Source organism: Myodes glareolus, chromosome 9 (assembly GCF_982192425.1).
Source record: "Myodes glareolus chromosome 9, mMyoGla1.1, whole genome shotgun sequence".
Lineage (NCBI taxonomy): Eukaryota > Metazoa > Chordata > Mammalia > Rodentia > Cricetidae > Myodes > Myodes glareolus.
Genome location: NC_142034.1, coordinates 34,971,524 through 34,986,375, shown reverse-complemented (window position 1 = coordinate 34,986,375; position 14,852 = coordinate 34,971,524). Strand labels below are relative to the sequence as shown.

General features: G+C 38.4%; 1 protein-coding gene across 1 annotated transcript in view; it reads left to right on the top strand.

The window, feature by feature from the left end:
• Hsf5 (heat shock transcription factor 5) overlaps nucleotides 1-14,852 on the top strand; it is a 50,890-nt gene that overhangs the window by 24,287 nt on the left and 11,751 nt on the right. The window contains exon 5 of the mRNA XM_048446664.3: nucleotides 681-855. Within this exon, the coding sequence (XP_048302621.2) occupies nucleotides 681-855 (175 nt within the window). The remainder of the gene's footprint in view (nucleotides 1-680; nucleotides 856-14,852) is intronic.

Here is a 14,852-nt window from a genome sequence, read left to right as displayed (position 1 = left end):
GTGTTTTCTTTAATATACTTGACTATCATAGTTCTTTCTGAAAACTCAATTTTAACTTTTAGCTTCATTTAATAATACAGTTATATTTTAAATAAACATAAAGAACAGCATAGCGGAAGTTGGTTATTTTGACAAAGGGTTTTAACATTCCAAAGAAAATTTTGGAACCAATGAAACTCATTTATAAACAGGATGGATAGAGATTTTATAGAGAATGAAGCATAAACAGTTTTGACACAATCTTTAATACAGAATATAAAATTAATAAGATAGTGTTCATTTCCCAGTGTCACTATCCAGGAAGATCATGCCTATCTGTGCCATCCAAGGGTCACCAACGAGGAAGGAGCGTCAACTCTAATACGCACTAAAGTGAAAGGATAGAATTTTCACCAGTCATGTAACATGTCTTACTGGTGTAAGTCATAAAACGTATCCAGCTACATGGTAGATCTTCCTCTGCTCACCAGTAAACATTTTAGCTTCATGTGCATTTCAGTGACTTGAGTATGTGGAAAATGTACATCTTACTAGTGAGTATGTAGATAAGTCAACACAGTTAAGGGTAATGCCTTTCATAAGCAGGAAAACATGTTTGCAGAATTCTGTTCCTATAATAGAACTTCTCTTATTAACTTTTCATAGATATTTGGGAATAATAAGTGTGTTTAATATTTTAGGTGGATAGCAGTATAAAATGCCAGGCCAATCCACAGGAGAATATATTGCCTTCAGAACAAATGGGATTCCTTATTTCAGAAATGGGGCCTGCTAGCAAGGCTAGTAAAGACACAGGCTTATCCACTCCAACCAGATACAGAGAGCGGAGAAGCAACTCACGAGGAAAGTCCCCTGGTAAGGGTGAAATAGTGTAAGCTCTTGAATGAACAGCTCTAAATGCTAGAACCAGAGCCTCAGTGTATAATTACATATGGATGGTAATTTGTATGGATCTTTATTGTTTATAATTATTATGTCTCTCATGTTGCTGTTTTATATAATTGTGGTTTAAACTAGTTTTCTTGGTTACCTTTGTAATATATGCAGTAGTTGTTTTCTAACAGTGCATAGAAGAATTGGAGGTTTCTGGGGGCTGGGGAGATGGCTCAGCAAGTAAAGCACTTACTGTGCTAGCATAAGGACGGGAGCTCAACTCTCCATTACTCACATTTTAAAAGCCAGGCAAGTCTGCATTGTCTTGTAGCCTAGAGCTGATTGCTGGGACTTACTGGCCACCGGCCTAGTTCCAGTTCACAGAGATCCCATCTCAAGGGATGAGGGGAGAGTAATAGAGAATTTGGAGGCTTTTGGCCTCTGTGTGAGTGCACATGCGTGCATCCCCATGCCTCCACATATTTAAGATAAGAAATGAAAGAATATGAGCTTTCAAAATATTGTATATGTTAAAGAAAGTATAGACTTTTAGACTAATGAAGAACAGAAAAGACAAAGGGGAATTTAATAATCATCTTCAGGTGCTAAAGATCTTATTTATCTTATTAACAAATAACAGGGAATGTATTTAAATTGTGACACAAGAATATTTGATGACATTAAAGATAATGTCTTGAGTACATTATAAATATACTTTGAAGAATGAATTTGTATAAGTGGCATTGTTTTTGTATGTGTGGTTTATAGGAGTCTAGTCATTTATTAGAGACTTTTTTTTTTTTTGAGACAGGGTTTCGCTGTAGCTTTGTAGCCTGCCCTGGTACTAGCTCTTGTAGACCAAGGCAGGTGTTTCTTTTTTGAGATGGGGTCATCCCAGGCTGCCCTCAAACTGGAGCAGTGATTCTTTTGTATCAGCCTAATTAATATGCTGACACACCACCAGACCCACCTTTGATCTACTTCTGGTAATGAATTGAATACAATTGTGGGGTTTTTTTTGTTTGTTTTGTTTTGTTTTTTGTTTTTTTTGAGACAGCATTTCTCTCTAGCTTTTGGAACCTGTTGTGGAACTTACTCTGTAAACCAGGCTGGCCTCGAACTCACAGAGATCTGGTTACCTCTACCTCCTGAGTGCTGGGATTAAAGGCATGTGTCACCACCTCCTGGCACAATTGTATTTTTTTTATCTAAAAATGTTTTCTAATATCCAAATCACTGTACCCTGCAATGAACATTTTTTCTTCTTTCTTTTCTTTTTTAGATAGGATCTTGCTAGGTATTACCAGCTGACATGGAACTCACTGTGCAGCCTGGGGTGGTTTTGAATTAATAATCCTCCTGCATCTTGAGTGTTGAAATTGTGGACATGTGCCACTATATCTTGCTTGCAGTAGCTAATGTAATTGTCTCAAATTAGCCAGATATGGTGGCTCACGCCTGTTATCAGCACTGGGAAGTTGACACAGGAGGACTGATGATGCTATTATAGATCAAGGCCAACCTGTGCTGCAGAGTAGAACACAGATGCAATACACAAAATGCAGATTAAGGATGTCACTTATTGGTTAAACACTTGCCTAGATTAAACCACAGCACTAAAAACAATCACCTCAAGTTAAATGCATGTCAGATGCTTGCAATACAGGTAAAATTAGTTAACCAAATTAGTCACTAACTATTTTTAAATATTAAGAACTTTGAAAATTTCCCCAAAAGTAAGATGGAGATAGTAGTGCTCAGGGTCTGTCATGGTGGCACACTCCATAAGCCCTGCACTGGGGGGAGATGCAATGTTAGTTTGAGGCCAGTCTGGATCAAAGATGGTGCTCAGATTGACTAAGGCTATCTATCTTGTGAGTGAGCTTACATATTCATGTTTAGTTGAGGATATTTCCCAATCAAGATTGAGATTTCTCATGGCTGAAGACAAGTAAGGCAATGACATTAGCCTAGAAGGTCATATCGAAGCAAGAAGGACAAGGGCTAATTTTGATGTGCTTGTTTTTATGCCACAAAGCAAATTAGATGGAAGTACTGCATTTTTTTTTAAGATTAGGAAACTATCATATCTGGCTTTCCTGTGCAAGGACCTACCTTGCTTTTTTCCCTTCATAACCTCATTTGAAGTGGTTCTCAGGAAGGACTGAAGATTTTATTTTTATAAGCAATCAATTATCCTAAACAAACAAAAACTTTAAATTTGTTTTAACAATGAAACATGTCAAATCATAGGTTATGTGTGCTCTTTCCTTCCACACACATACTTTTCCCCAAAATCAGTATTTATTTTGTTACTGTCATTTCGAGACAGCATCTTGCTAAGTATCCCTGGTTGGCCTGGAGCTTATTATGTAGACCAGGCTCTCTTGAGTCTGCCTGTCTCTGGCTCCCAAGTACTATATAGGTTTGACATTGTTAGATTTTTAAAAATTATGTCATGGATTACATAAGGCCATTTTCGTACAAGTACTTAATATACTTTTAACATATCCCCTCATATCCTGCTATCTTAACCTTTCTTTTTTTTAATTAAGACAAGTTTACTGAGAAAATAATGACATGAACACAAACTCTTTTTCATTTTAAAAGTTCAGTGGAGTAAGTATTAAGTTTTATGTAATGTTTCTTGACAGAAAAAAATTTACTTTAAATCTCAATGCCTCATATGCAAAGACTTAATCTTTAAATATGTCATATTTTGATTAAAATATAATTGCATCATTTCCTTCCTTTCTTTTTTCCAATTCCTCCATCTTCTTCCTTTCAAATTCCTGGCCTCCTTTTTAAAATTGTTATTGTTACAAACACACACACACATACATGTATGTATGTATGTATATGTATGTATATACGTACAAACATATAAATACAACCTGCCAAGTCTTTTCAAGGCATGAACATAATTTCAGGGCTAGCCACTTGGTATTTGGCAAGGGGCTCGTCTCTGAGGGAAGATTACTTCTGCTCTCAGCATCTCTTAGCTGCCTGTAGTTCTTGGTCTAAGCTAGGGTTAGGTCCTGTGAGATTTCTCCACCCATGCCTGTTGTTATTGCTCTTGTTCGGGTGTTATTTAGGCAGCCATATTACTGAAGTGTAACAGGTGAAGCTGACCTATTATTTCTAGAAGACACAGTCTTGCAGGGAATTTCCTAGGCCTCTGTTCCTACTTTGGTTTTTCAAGATAGGGTTTGTGTGTGTAGCTCTTGCTGTCCTGGAACTCACTCTGTAGAGCAGGCTGGCCTCGAAATCAAAGATCTGCCTGCCTCTGCCTCCTGTGTGATGGGATTAAAGGAACCACCACCATCAGTCCCTCTGGTCCTTAAAAATCTTTCTTCCTCTCCTTTGAAGGTGTTCCTGAGTCTCAGGTACAGAAGTTGTCTTGTAGATATATCCAGTGGGGCTCAGCACCCTATAATAAGCTGTTCTCTGCATTTTGACCAGTTGTGGTCTTCTGTAATGGTCTTTATTTCAAAGAGAAGCTTCTTTGGTAAGGGTTGGGGGCTACACTTCTTTGTGGATATAAGGGTAAGTATTTCGAATGCAGTTAGGAATTATCCTGGTTTAATAAACTAGCAGTAGTAGGTTCTTCTCTAAGATCCATGATCTCGTTAGCCCTGAGTAGTTGGTTAAGCTTCCAGCACCAGGCATGATTTCCTTCCTGTTGAACAGGCCACAATCCAATTATACAGTTGTTGGTTACTGCCCAGATATGAGAGTCACTATTGTGGCTCTAGGGATGTCTTGCCTTGCTGGTCATGTTCATAGGCCTTGCAACTGTGTTAACTATTGGTAGCTTCCCTCCCTTAGCAGCTTACATTAGTACCTTCAGGGACTGTGAAGGTTTATCCTCAGAGAGGAGGATTTCAATAGACCCAGCCCAGATCCTGCAAGTCCTGAGTCCACAGTGCCTGTGCCTTTAGCTTTAGGGCCTTACCTTCAACCTCTGGGAGGCAACCAAGGGGAACAATAAGAGTCTGTATTTGAGGAATCTCTTGAACTCCCCTGATAAACAACTTTAAAGAGCTTTCTCTGCCTGTGACTGACTTCTTTCTTAACTCCTTTTCCAATTAGTCCCCATTCCCCTAGACAGTTTTGCTTCTCCTTCCATCTCATTTATACATACATTCTGTGTATTTATGTAAAACCTGAGAGAAAATATAATATTTGTCTTTCTGAGACTGACTTAACTTGCTTAGTGTAATTATCTCCATTTTCATCCATTTTCCTGCAACATAACTTTCTTCTATTTTGGGGAAGGCATTGGGAATTGAACCTAGAACATTATGTACACCAAGTTTGCACACTGCCACAGCTGCTCCCCATACCCTAGTCTGTTATAACTATAAACCACATTTCCTTCATCAATTTTCAGTTGATAGACACCCAATCTAATATTTGTTGCCTACCTGCCACTAAACTAGTTCTAAAAAGCTTGCAGATCACTGTAGGGTTTGAACAGTCACATGCTCTGGAGAACAGGCTTACTCTAGCATTTTAGCATTTTTTAAAACTGGCATATATGCATTTGTACATAGTATTTGGTTTCATAATCTTAAAAGAAAAGACATCTATCTGGGTGGTGGTGATGCACACCTTTAATCCCAGCACTCAGGAGGCAGAGGCTAATGGATCTCTGTGAGTTTGGGTCCAGTCTGTTCTATAGAGCTAGTTCCAGAGCTAGCTCCAAAGCTACACAGAGAAACCTTGTCTTGAAAAACAAATACATATTTCTTCCTTACCTTTGGTCATTCCAGTTGAGAATTAAGGCAACCAAAGATCTCATTTAGATAATTTTAATCCTGAACAGTGTTCGCTGTCTGTCTTGTTCCTTTTCTCCCTTCAGCCTAATGGCAACCTGTATTTGAGGTCATGTGAAAAGAGTGTGTTTAATTGTACTTAACTGGACTTCATTAGATTATTTCCCTAAATAATTTTTTTTATTTTTTAAAACTTTGTCGTAAGTATGTTCTTTATGGAGATTTGTTCATGCATAAAGGGATTATTAAAGTAAGTACTTAGTCTAAAAAAAAGATACTTGACAAAATTTGGATGCTCTTTCTAAGACTTCATTTAAAATTTTTTAATTTTATTTTATATGTTTGAGTGCTTTGCCTGCTTGTCCATCTTTGTACCACTTTCATGCCTGATGCTTACAGAGACCAGAAGAGGGTGTCCAATCCCCCTGGAACTGGAGTTACAGATGACTGTGAGTCACTATGTGGATGCTAGGATTGAACCCAGGTCTTCTAGAAGAGCAGCTAGTGCTCTTAACCACTGACCCATTTCTCTAGCTCAAGATTTCTTTCCCATTTCCAGCTTCCAATCCTAAATAACCAACACAGAATTAACATTACTTACAAATGCTTAGCCAATAACTCAGGCTTATACTATCTAACTTTTACATTTAACTAATCCATATTTTCTATCTATGCTTTGCCATGGCTCATGGCTTGTTACCTCTTTATTTTTTTTTTCACATCCTACTTCCTCAGTGACTGGCTTAACTCTGCCCTTCATCTCATCTCAAGATTTTATTAAATTATATGCATATGTGGGTGTCTTTATGTGAGTTTGTACACATGAGTGCAGTGCGGCAGAGGCCAGAAGAGGGCATTGGATTCCCTCAAACTAGAGTTAGAGATGGGTGTCAGCCATCTGATATGGGTGCTGACTCAGGTCCTTTGCAAGAGCTACATGCACTCTTAACTGCTGAGCCATCTTTCTGGACCTGGCCCTTTGTGAAAACACTTTATTCTACTACTTCAAATTAGGATGCTGAGCAGTTGAATACATGATCCAAATAACTGAACCCTAGATGTTAGTTTGCCAACCACAGGCAAAGGAATTCCAGGCAGTAGCTGGTTTGTAGAATGCGTATCTAGCATGTGTGAAGTCCTTTAGATTTGATCCCCAGCATTATATAAACCAGGAATGGTGTTGTGGATTTGTAATTCCAGCACTCCAGAAGTGGGTAGAGGCAGGAGGATCAGGAGTTCAGCTATACAAAACGCAGCTTGGGTTAAATGGGACCCTGTCATAATAAGAAAAAAAAGAAAAGAAGTTTTCCTGGTTTTACTTGCATAGTGAATGCCTTTATCCTGCTCTCATCTCTTCTTTTGGGGTTTTGCTAAATGCAAGAAATAAGTCAACACAATGTGAATTTTGTTAGCCCTTTCCTCTGTGGTTGTATGCTCATTTGTTCTGTGGTTTACTTTCTAGGGCATTACAGGTAGTGATTTTTATCAGATGTTTTTGTATGGTTAGATTTTCTATTTCTATGGCCAAAAGCAGCTTGGGGAGGAAAGAGTTTATTTCAGCTGACAGTTGTAATTCATCATGAAAGGAAGTAGGAACTCACGCAGGACCACAGAGTGCTGCATACTGGCTTGCCCTCCTGGCTTGCTTAGCTTGTTTTCTTATGCCACACAGAACCATCTGCCCAGGGGTGGCACCACCTACAATAACCTGGGCCCTTTCACTTCAATCATTAATTTAAAAAATTCCCCACAGACTTGCCTTCAGGCAGTCTGATGGAGGCATTTTCTCAATTGAAGTTCCTCTTCCCAGATCACTCTAGCTAGGGTCAAGTTGACAAAAACTAACCAGGACACATGAGGAGCAAAGTTCACATCTAGTCTGCTGTATCCTAACCCCATGCTTAGTAGCTAGTGCTGCCATTTGTTCTGTGTAGTTTTATTTGGGTTCTGGGTATTTATTCAAGTATACACATCCTATACATAAGTTCTATCAGTGAACTATGCTGCCAGTTCACATACTTTAATTTAGATTGTATCAGTACCCATATTGGTATATAAATTAAAATATAGTAATCATAAAAATAATCATGATCATAATGCACAAATCAGAACCAAGGGCTTGAGTCCTAGCTCAGTGGTAGAGCTCTTGGCTAGCTTGCATGAAACTCTGGCTTTAATCCTCAACACCCCAAAATAGACATGCAAAAGTAGGTGTTTAATAACTTTTCGGACCAGTTAGTGATGGCACACGCCTTTAATCCCAGCACTAGGGAGGCAGAAGCAGGTGGATCTCTGTGAGTTCAAGGCCAGCCTGGTCTACAAGAGCTAGTTCAGGACAGGCTCCAAAGCTACAGAGAAACAAAGTCTCGAAAAACCAACCAACCAAACCAAACCAAACTAATAACTTTTCACTTCAATTGGCCTGAGTATAAGCATCCTAGGACTGATGTGGCAGCAGTGTCTTTCTACTAGCCCTCAGATGTTGTATGACCATAGGCCTGGGGAGATGGTGGTCACTGACGTGTTTGCTACTGAAGTTTGAGGAACTGAATTCAGAGGTTTAGTACCCATGTAAAAACCTTGGTACAGCATAATACACTTATCTTCCAGTGCTGGAGAACTAGAGCCCTGAAGATGCTTGGAGCTCCAGGTTCAGTGAGAGACCTTGCTCCAAAAATGAGATGAGAAATAAGTATCAGGTGATGGCCTGACCTTTACATATATGCATGCACATGTGCACACACCCAGAGATGGTTTCTCTCTCTTCTATGTGAGTCAGCTGCTATAAATAATCCTTCATCATATGAACATAATTATCACATATGGCCATAGGTTTTTTTTTAAATTAGAACTTAGTCGTGGAGGATCAAGTCCTATAGCTTCATTGGAGCTTAAAAATACAGCTGTGAGCTGAGTGGTGGTGGCACATGCCTTTAATCCCAGCACTCGGGAGGCAAAGACAGGCAGATCTCTGTGAGTTCGAGGCCAACCTGTTCTACAAGAGCTAGTTCCAGGACAGGCACCAAAGCTACAGAGAAACCCTCTCTTGAAAATCAAAAAAAAAAAAAAAAAAAAAACCAAAAAAAACAAAAATACAGCTGTGATGGCTACAGAGATGGCTCAGTGGTTATGAGTACTGACTGCTCTTCCAGAGGACCTGAGTTCAATTCCCAGCACCCACATGGCAGCTCACAACTGTCTATGGGATCCTATGTACAGATGTACATGCAGACAAATATTAATATATATATAAAATAAGTAAATCTTTAAAAACTACAGCTGTGAGTGACTTGCCCATTTAAAATAATGACATAGAAGCCAGACGTGTTGGCTCATGGCTCTAATCCTAGACCATAGGAGGTAGAAGTAGAAGGATCAAGAGTTCAAGACCAGCCTTGGCTACATAGTAAGTTCAAGGCCACCCTAGACTGTATGGCCAAAAATAAATAAATTGAATAAACAAATAGAAATAATAAGCACATGGGATAAAGGGAAAATAATCAAAATTAGGAGACAAATAGAAGTCTCTGTCATGTTGTCTAAGAGAAAATATTTAGAGTATAAAACTATAAATCATTATATTCACAATACGTGAAAGCCACTAAAACCAAGAAAATACAACATGATAAAAAAAATCAGGTTAATTTAGTGGGGCTGTCCATTGTAGCTCAATTGGAAGAGTGCTTGTTCTGAATGCACAGAGCCCTGGGGTCGAACCAGAGCACCAATACACTGGGCGTTGTGATACATACCTGTAACCTAGCACTTGGAGACAGAACAATCAGAAGTTCAAGATCATCCTCAGCTATATAATGAGTCAAGGCCAGTCTGGGTTATGTAAGACTCTACCTCAAAAAAAAAATGTGTGTACTTTACAAGAAGAAATATAAATTATTCAAAATATAGAAAAAAGTATTCAGAGCTGGGGATATATTTGAATGGTAGACAAGTGACAAAAATCCAAGGCCCTGGGCTGAGATTGTATCCCTGGAGCAGGGAGGGAAAGAAGTTTAACCTCTCTCTTTTCATCAGAGAAATGCAAATTAATTCAAACCAATTTTCTCGTGTTTGTCTAATCAGCAAAACTTCAATTGGTAATAATATCAAACTTCATAAAGATACAGGGGAAAGAACGTTGTATATACTGTAACTGTAATATGAAATTGTATATAAATTTCTATAATTTTTTTCAAGATAGGGTTTCACTGTGTAGCCTAGACTGTCCTAGGACTATGTTGCTCAATCTGGTCTCAAACTTTTGACATTCCTTGGCCTCCCAAGTGCCAAGATTACAGATATGAGCCACCACCTGTCTAAAATAGATAGATAGATAGATAGATAGATAGATAGATAGATAGATAGATAGATAGACCAGGTGGTAGTGGTGCATGCCTTTAATCCCAGCACTCGGGAGGCAGATGCAGGCGGGTCTCTATGAGTTTGAGGCCAGCCTGGTCTACAAGAGCTAGTTCCAGGACAGGCACCAAAAGCTACAGGAAAACCCTGTCCCAAAAATCTAAATAAATAAATAAATAAGCCACCACCTGGCTCTATAACTTTTTAAGAAATTTTTATGTATATAGGGTATTTTGTCTGCATGGATGTCTATAACACTGTGTGTATGCAGTGCCCACATAGATCAGAAGAGGTCATCAGATTCCGCTGGAACTGGAGTAATAGCTGGTTATGAGCCACCACGTGGGTTCTGAGAATTGAATCTTGGTCCTCTGGAAGAGCAGCTAATGCTCTTTACCACTGAGCCGTCTCGCCAACCTCTTTATAGCTGTTTAAAAGACAACTGGGGGTTAGTCAGTTGGAAACAACTAAAATGTTTATGAACTTGATCACAAGAATGGTACTCCTAATGGAAATATATTATTTTAAAAAGTACTCAGAATAAGCCCACTATAGTGTTATCAATAATAAGCAAAACTGTAGACAAACAGAAATACCCAACTAAAAAGCTAGATAAGCTGCAATACATTGATGTAATGAAATACTGCACAGTCATTTAAGAAACAGTTCCTGATAGGAATGGAGAGATGGCTCAGCAGTTAAGAGCATTGACTGCTCTTCCTGAGGTTCAGAGTTCAATTCCAAGCACCCACATAGTGTCTTACAACCACCTGTAATGCGATCTGATGCCCTCTTCTGGCATGCAGGTGTACAAGCAGACCAAACTCTCATACATAAACAAATCTTTATTTTTTTTTATTGATATTTATTGAGCTCTACATTTTTCTCTGCTCCCCTCCCTGCCTCTCCCCTCCCCCTTTCAATTCTCCCTCAAGGTCCCCATGCTCCCAATTTACTCAGGAGATCTTTTTGTTTTAAATTTTTTTTAATGATTTATTTAACTTTATTTTATGTGCACTGGTGTGAAGGTGTCAGATCTTGTGGAACTGCATTTTCAAACAGTTGTGAGCGGCCATGTGGGTGGTGGGAATTGAACCCGGGTCCTCTGGAAGAGCGGTCAGTGCTCTTAATTACTGAGCCATCTCTCCAGCCCCCTACTCAAGAGATCTTGTCTTTTTATATTTTCTATTTCCTGTGTAGATTATATCTATGTAAGTCCTCTTAGTGTCCTCATTGTTGTCTAAGTTCTCTGGGATTGTGGTTTGTAGGCTGGCTTTCTTTGCTTTATGTTTAAAAACCACGTATGAGTGAATACATGTGATAATTGTCATTCTGTGTCTGGGTTACCTCTCTCAAAATAATGTCTAGTTCCATCCATTTTCCTGCAAAATTCAAGCTGTCATTATTTTTTTCTGCTGTGTAGTACTTACTCCATTGTGTAAATGTACCACATTTTCTTTATCCATTCTTCCATCAAGGGGCATTTAGGTTGTTTCCAGATTCTGGCTATGACTAACAAAGCTGCTATGAACATAGTTAAGTACATGTCCTTGTGGCATGATTGAGCATCCTTTGGACATATACCCAAAAGTGGTATTACTGGGTCTTCAGGAGGTTGTTTCCTAATTTTCTGAGGAATCGCCACACTGACATCCAAAGGGGTTGTACCATCTTGCATTCCCACCAGCAATGGAGAAGTGTTCCCTTTTCCCCACAACCTCTCCAGCATAAGTTGTCATCAGTGTTTTTGATTTTGGCCATTCTTACAGGTGTAAGATGGAATCTCAGAGTTGTTTTGATTTGCATTTTTCTGATGACTAAAGATGTTGAACATTTCTTTAAGTGTCTTTTAGCCATTTTAGATTCCTCTGTTGAGAGTTCTCTGTTTAGGTCTGTACTCCATTTTTTTTATTGGATTATGTGATCTTCTGGTGTCCAATTCCTTGAGTTCTTTGTATATTTTGGAGATCAGACCTCTGTCTTATGTGGGGTTAGTGAAGATCTTTTCCCATTCTGTAGGCTGTCGTTTTGTCTTGTTGACCATGTCCTTTGCTTTACAGAAGCTTTTCAGTTTCAGGAGGTCTCATTTATTAATTGTTGTCTGTGCTTGCTGGGGTTATATTTAGGAAGTGGTTCCCTGTGCCAGTGCGTTCAAGTGTACTTCCCACTTTCTCTTCTATAATGTTCAGTGTGGCTCGCTTTATGTTGAGGTCTTTGATCCATTTGAACTTGAGTTTTGTGCATGGTGACAGATATGGGTCTATTTTCATTTTTCTAAAGATCCGCCTGCTTCTGCCTCCTGAGTGCTGCTGGGATTAAAGGCGTGCGCCACCACCACCCGGCTCCATTTGATATTTTTGCTTCTTTATCAAAGATCAGGTATTCAAATATGTGTGGATTGATATCCAGGTCTTCTATTGTTCCATTGATCCTCCTGTCTGTTCTTATGCCAATACCAGGCTGTTTTTATTACTGTAGCTCTGTAGTAGAGTTTGAAGTCAGGGATTGTGATGCCTCCAGAAGTTCTTTTATTGCCTAGGATTGTTTTGGCTATCCTGGGTTGTTTTTTTTTTCTTTTTCAAATGAAGTTGAGTACCATTCTTTCAGGTCTTTGAAGAATTTTGCTGGAATTTTGATGGGCATTGCGTTGAAGCTGTAGATTGCTTTCGGTAGGATCTCTATTTTTAGTATATTAATTCTACCTACTCAAGAGCATGGGAGGCCTTTTAACTTTCTGATGTCTTCTTCAATTTTTTTCTTCAAAGATTTAAAGTTCTTGTCATACAAGTCTTCCACTTGTGTGGTTAGAGTTACTCTAAGATATTTTATGCTCTTTGTGGCTATTGTGAAGGGTGTTGATTCTCTGATTTCTTCCCCAGCCCTTTTATCATCTGTGTACAGGAGGGCTACTGTTTTTTTTTTTTTTGAGTTAATCTTGTATCCTGCTACATTGCTGAAAGTGTTTATGAGTTGTAGAAGTTCCTTGGTAGAATTTTTGGGATCACTTATGTGAACTATCATATCATCAGCAAACAGTGAGCTTGACTTCCTCTTTTCCAATTTGTATCCTCTTGATCTCCCTTTTGTGTCTTATTGCTCTAGCTTTGACCTCAAGAACTATATTGAATAGATATAAAGAGAGTGGACAACCTTGTCTTGTTCATGATTTCAGTGGAATCTCTGGGAGTTTCTCTCCATTTAGTTTGATGTTGGCTGTTGGCTTGCTGTATATTGCCTTAATTATGTTTAGGTATGTTTCTTGTATCCCTGCTCTCTCCAAGACCTTTGTCATGAAGGGATGTTGTATTTTGTCAAATGCTTTTTTGGCATCTAATGAGATGATCATGTGGTTTTTATTTTTCAGCTTGTTTATATGGTGTATTACGTTGACAAATTTTTTATATATTGAACCATCCCTGCATCTGTGGGATGAAGTCGACTTGGTCATGGTGGATAATGGTTCTGGTGTGGTTCTTGGATTCGATTTGCTAGTATTTTATTTAGTATTTTTGCATCAATGTTCACGAGTGAGATTGGTCTGTAATTCTCTTTCTTAGTATTGTCTTTCTGTGGCTTGGGTATCAGGGTAAGTGTAGCCTCATAAAAAGAGTTTGTCAATGTTCCCTCTGTTCCTATTGTGTGGAATAATTTGAGGAGTACTGGTATTAGTTCTTCTTTGAAAGTCTTTTAGAATTCTGAGCTGAAGCTATCTGGTCCTGGGCTTTTTTTGGTTGGGAGGCTTTTGATGACTGTTTCTATTTCTTCAGCAGTTATAGGTCTATTTAATTTGCTTATCTGGTCTTGATTTAATTTTGGTAAGTGATATTTATCCAGAAAGTTGTCCATTTCCTTTAAGTTTTCCAATTTTGTGGAGTACAAGTTTTCAAAATAGGACCTGATGATCCTCTGTTTTTCTTCCATGTCTATTGTTATGTTCCCCTTTTCATTTCTGATTTTGTTGATTTGGATATTCTCTCTCTGTGTCTTTTGGTTAGTTTGAATAAAGTTTTGTCTGTTTTGTTGATTTTCTCGAAGAACCAACTCTTTGTCTTATTGATTCTTTGTATTGTTTTTTTTTTTGTTTCTATTTTGTTGATTTCATCTCTCAATTTGATTATTTCCTGCCATCTAGTTCTCTTAGGTGAGTTTGCTTCTTTTTGTTCTAAAGTTTTCAAATGTTCTGTTAATTCACTGGTGTGGGATTTTCCCAGCTTCTGTATGTAGACATTTAGTGCTATGAACTTGCCTCTTAACACTGCTTTCATTGAGTCCCATAAATTTGGGTATGTTGTGTGGTCGTTTTCATTGAATTTTAGGAAGTCTTTAATTTCCCCCTTCATTTCTTCCTTGACCCATTGATGATTCAGGTGAGCATTGTTTAATTTCCATGTGTTTGTGGGTTTTCTGGAATTAGTATTGCTGACGACTTCTAGTTTTAAAGCATGGTGATCTGATAAGGTACATTGAGTTGTTCCAATATTTTTGTTTTTGTTGAGGTTTGTTTTGTGTGTGATCAATTTTTGAGAAGGTTCTATGAGGTGCTGAGAAGAAGGTATATTCTTTTCTGTTTGGATGGAATGTTCTATAGATGTCTGTTAAGTCCATTTAAGACATAACATCTGTTAGTTCTCTTATTTCTCTGTTCATTTTTTGTCTGATTGACCCATCCAGTGGTGAGAGGGAAGTGTTGAAGTCTCCCACTATTAGTGTGTGGGGTTTAATGTATCATTTAAGCTTTGGAAGTGTTTCTTTGACATATGAGGGTGCCCTTGTATTTGGGGCATAGATGTTCAGTATTGAAATTTCCTCTTGATGGATTTTTTTTGTGACTACTATGAAAATGTC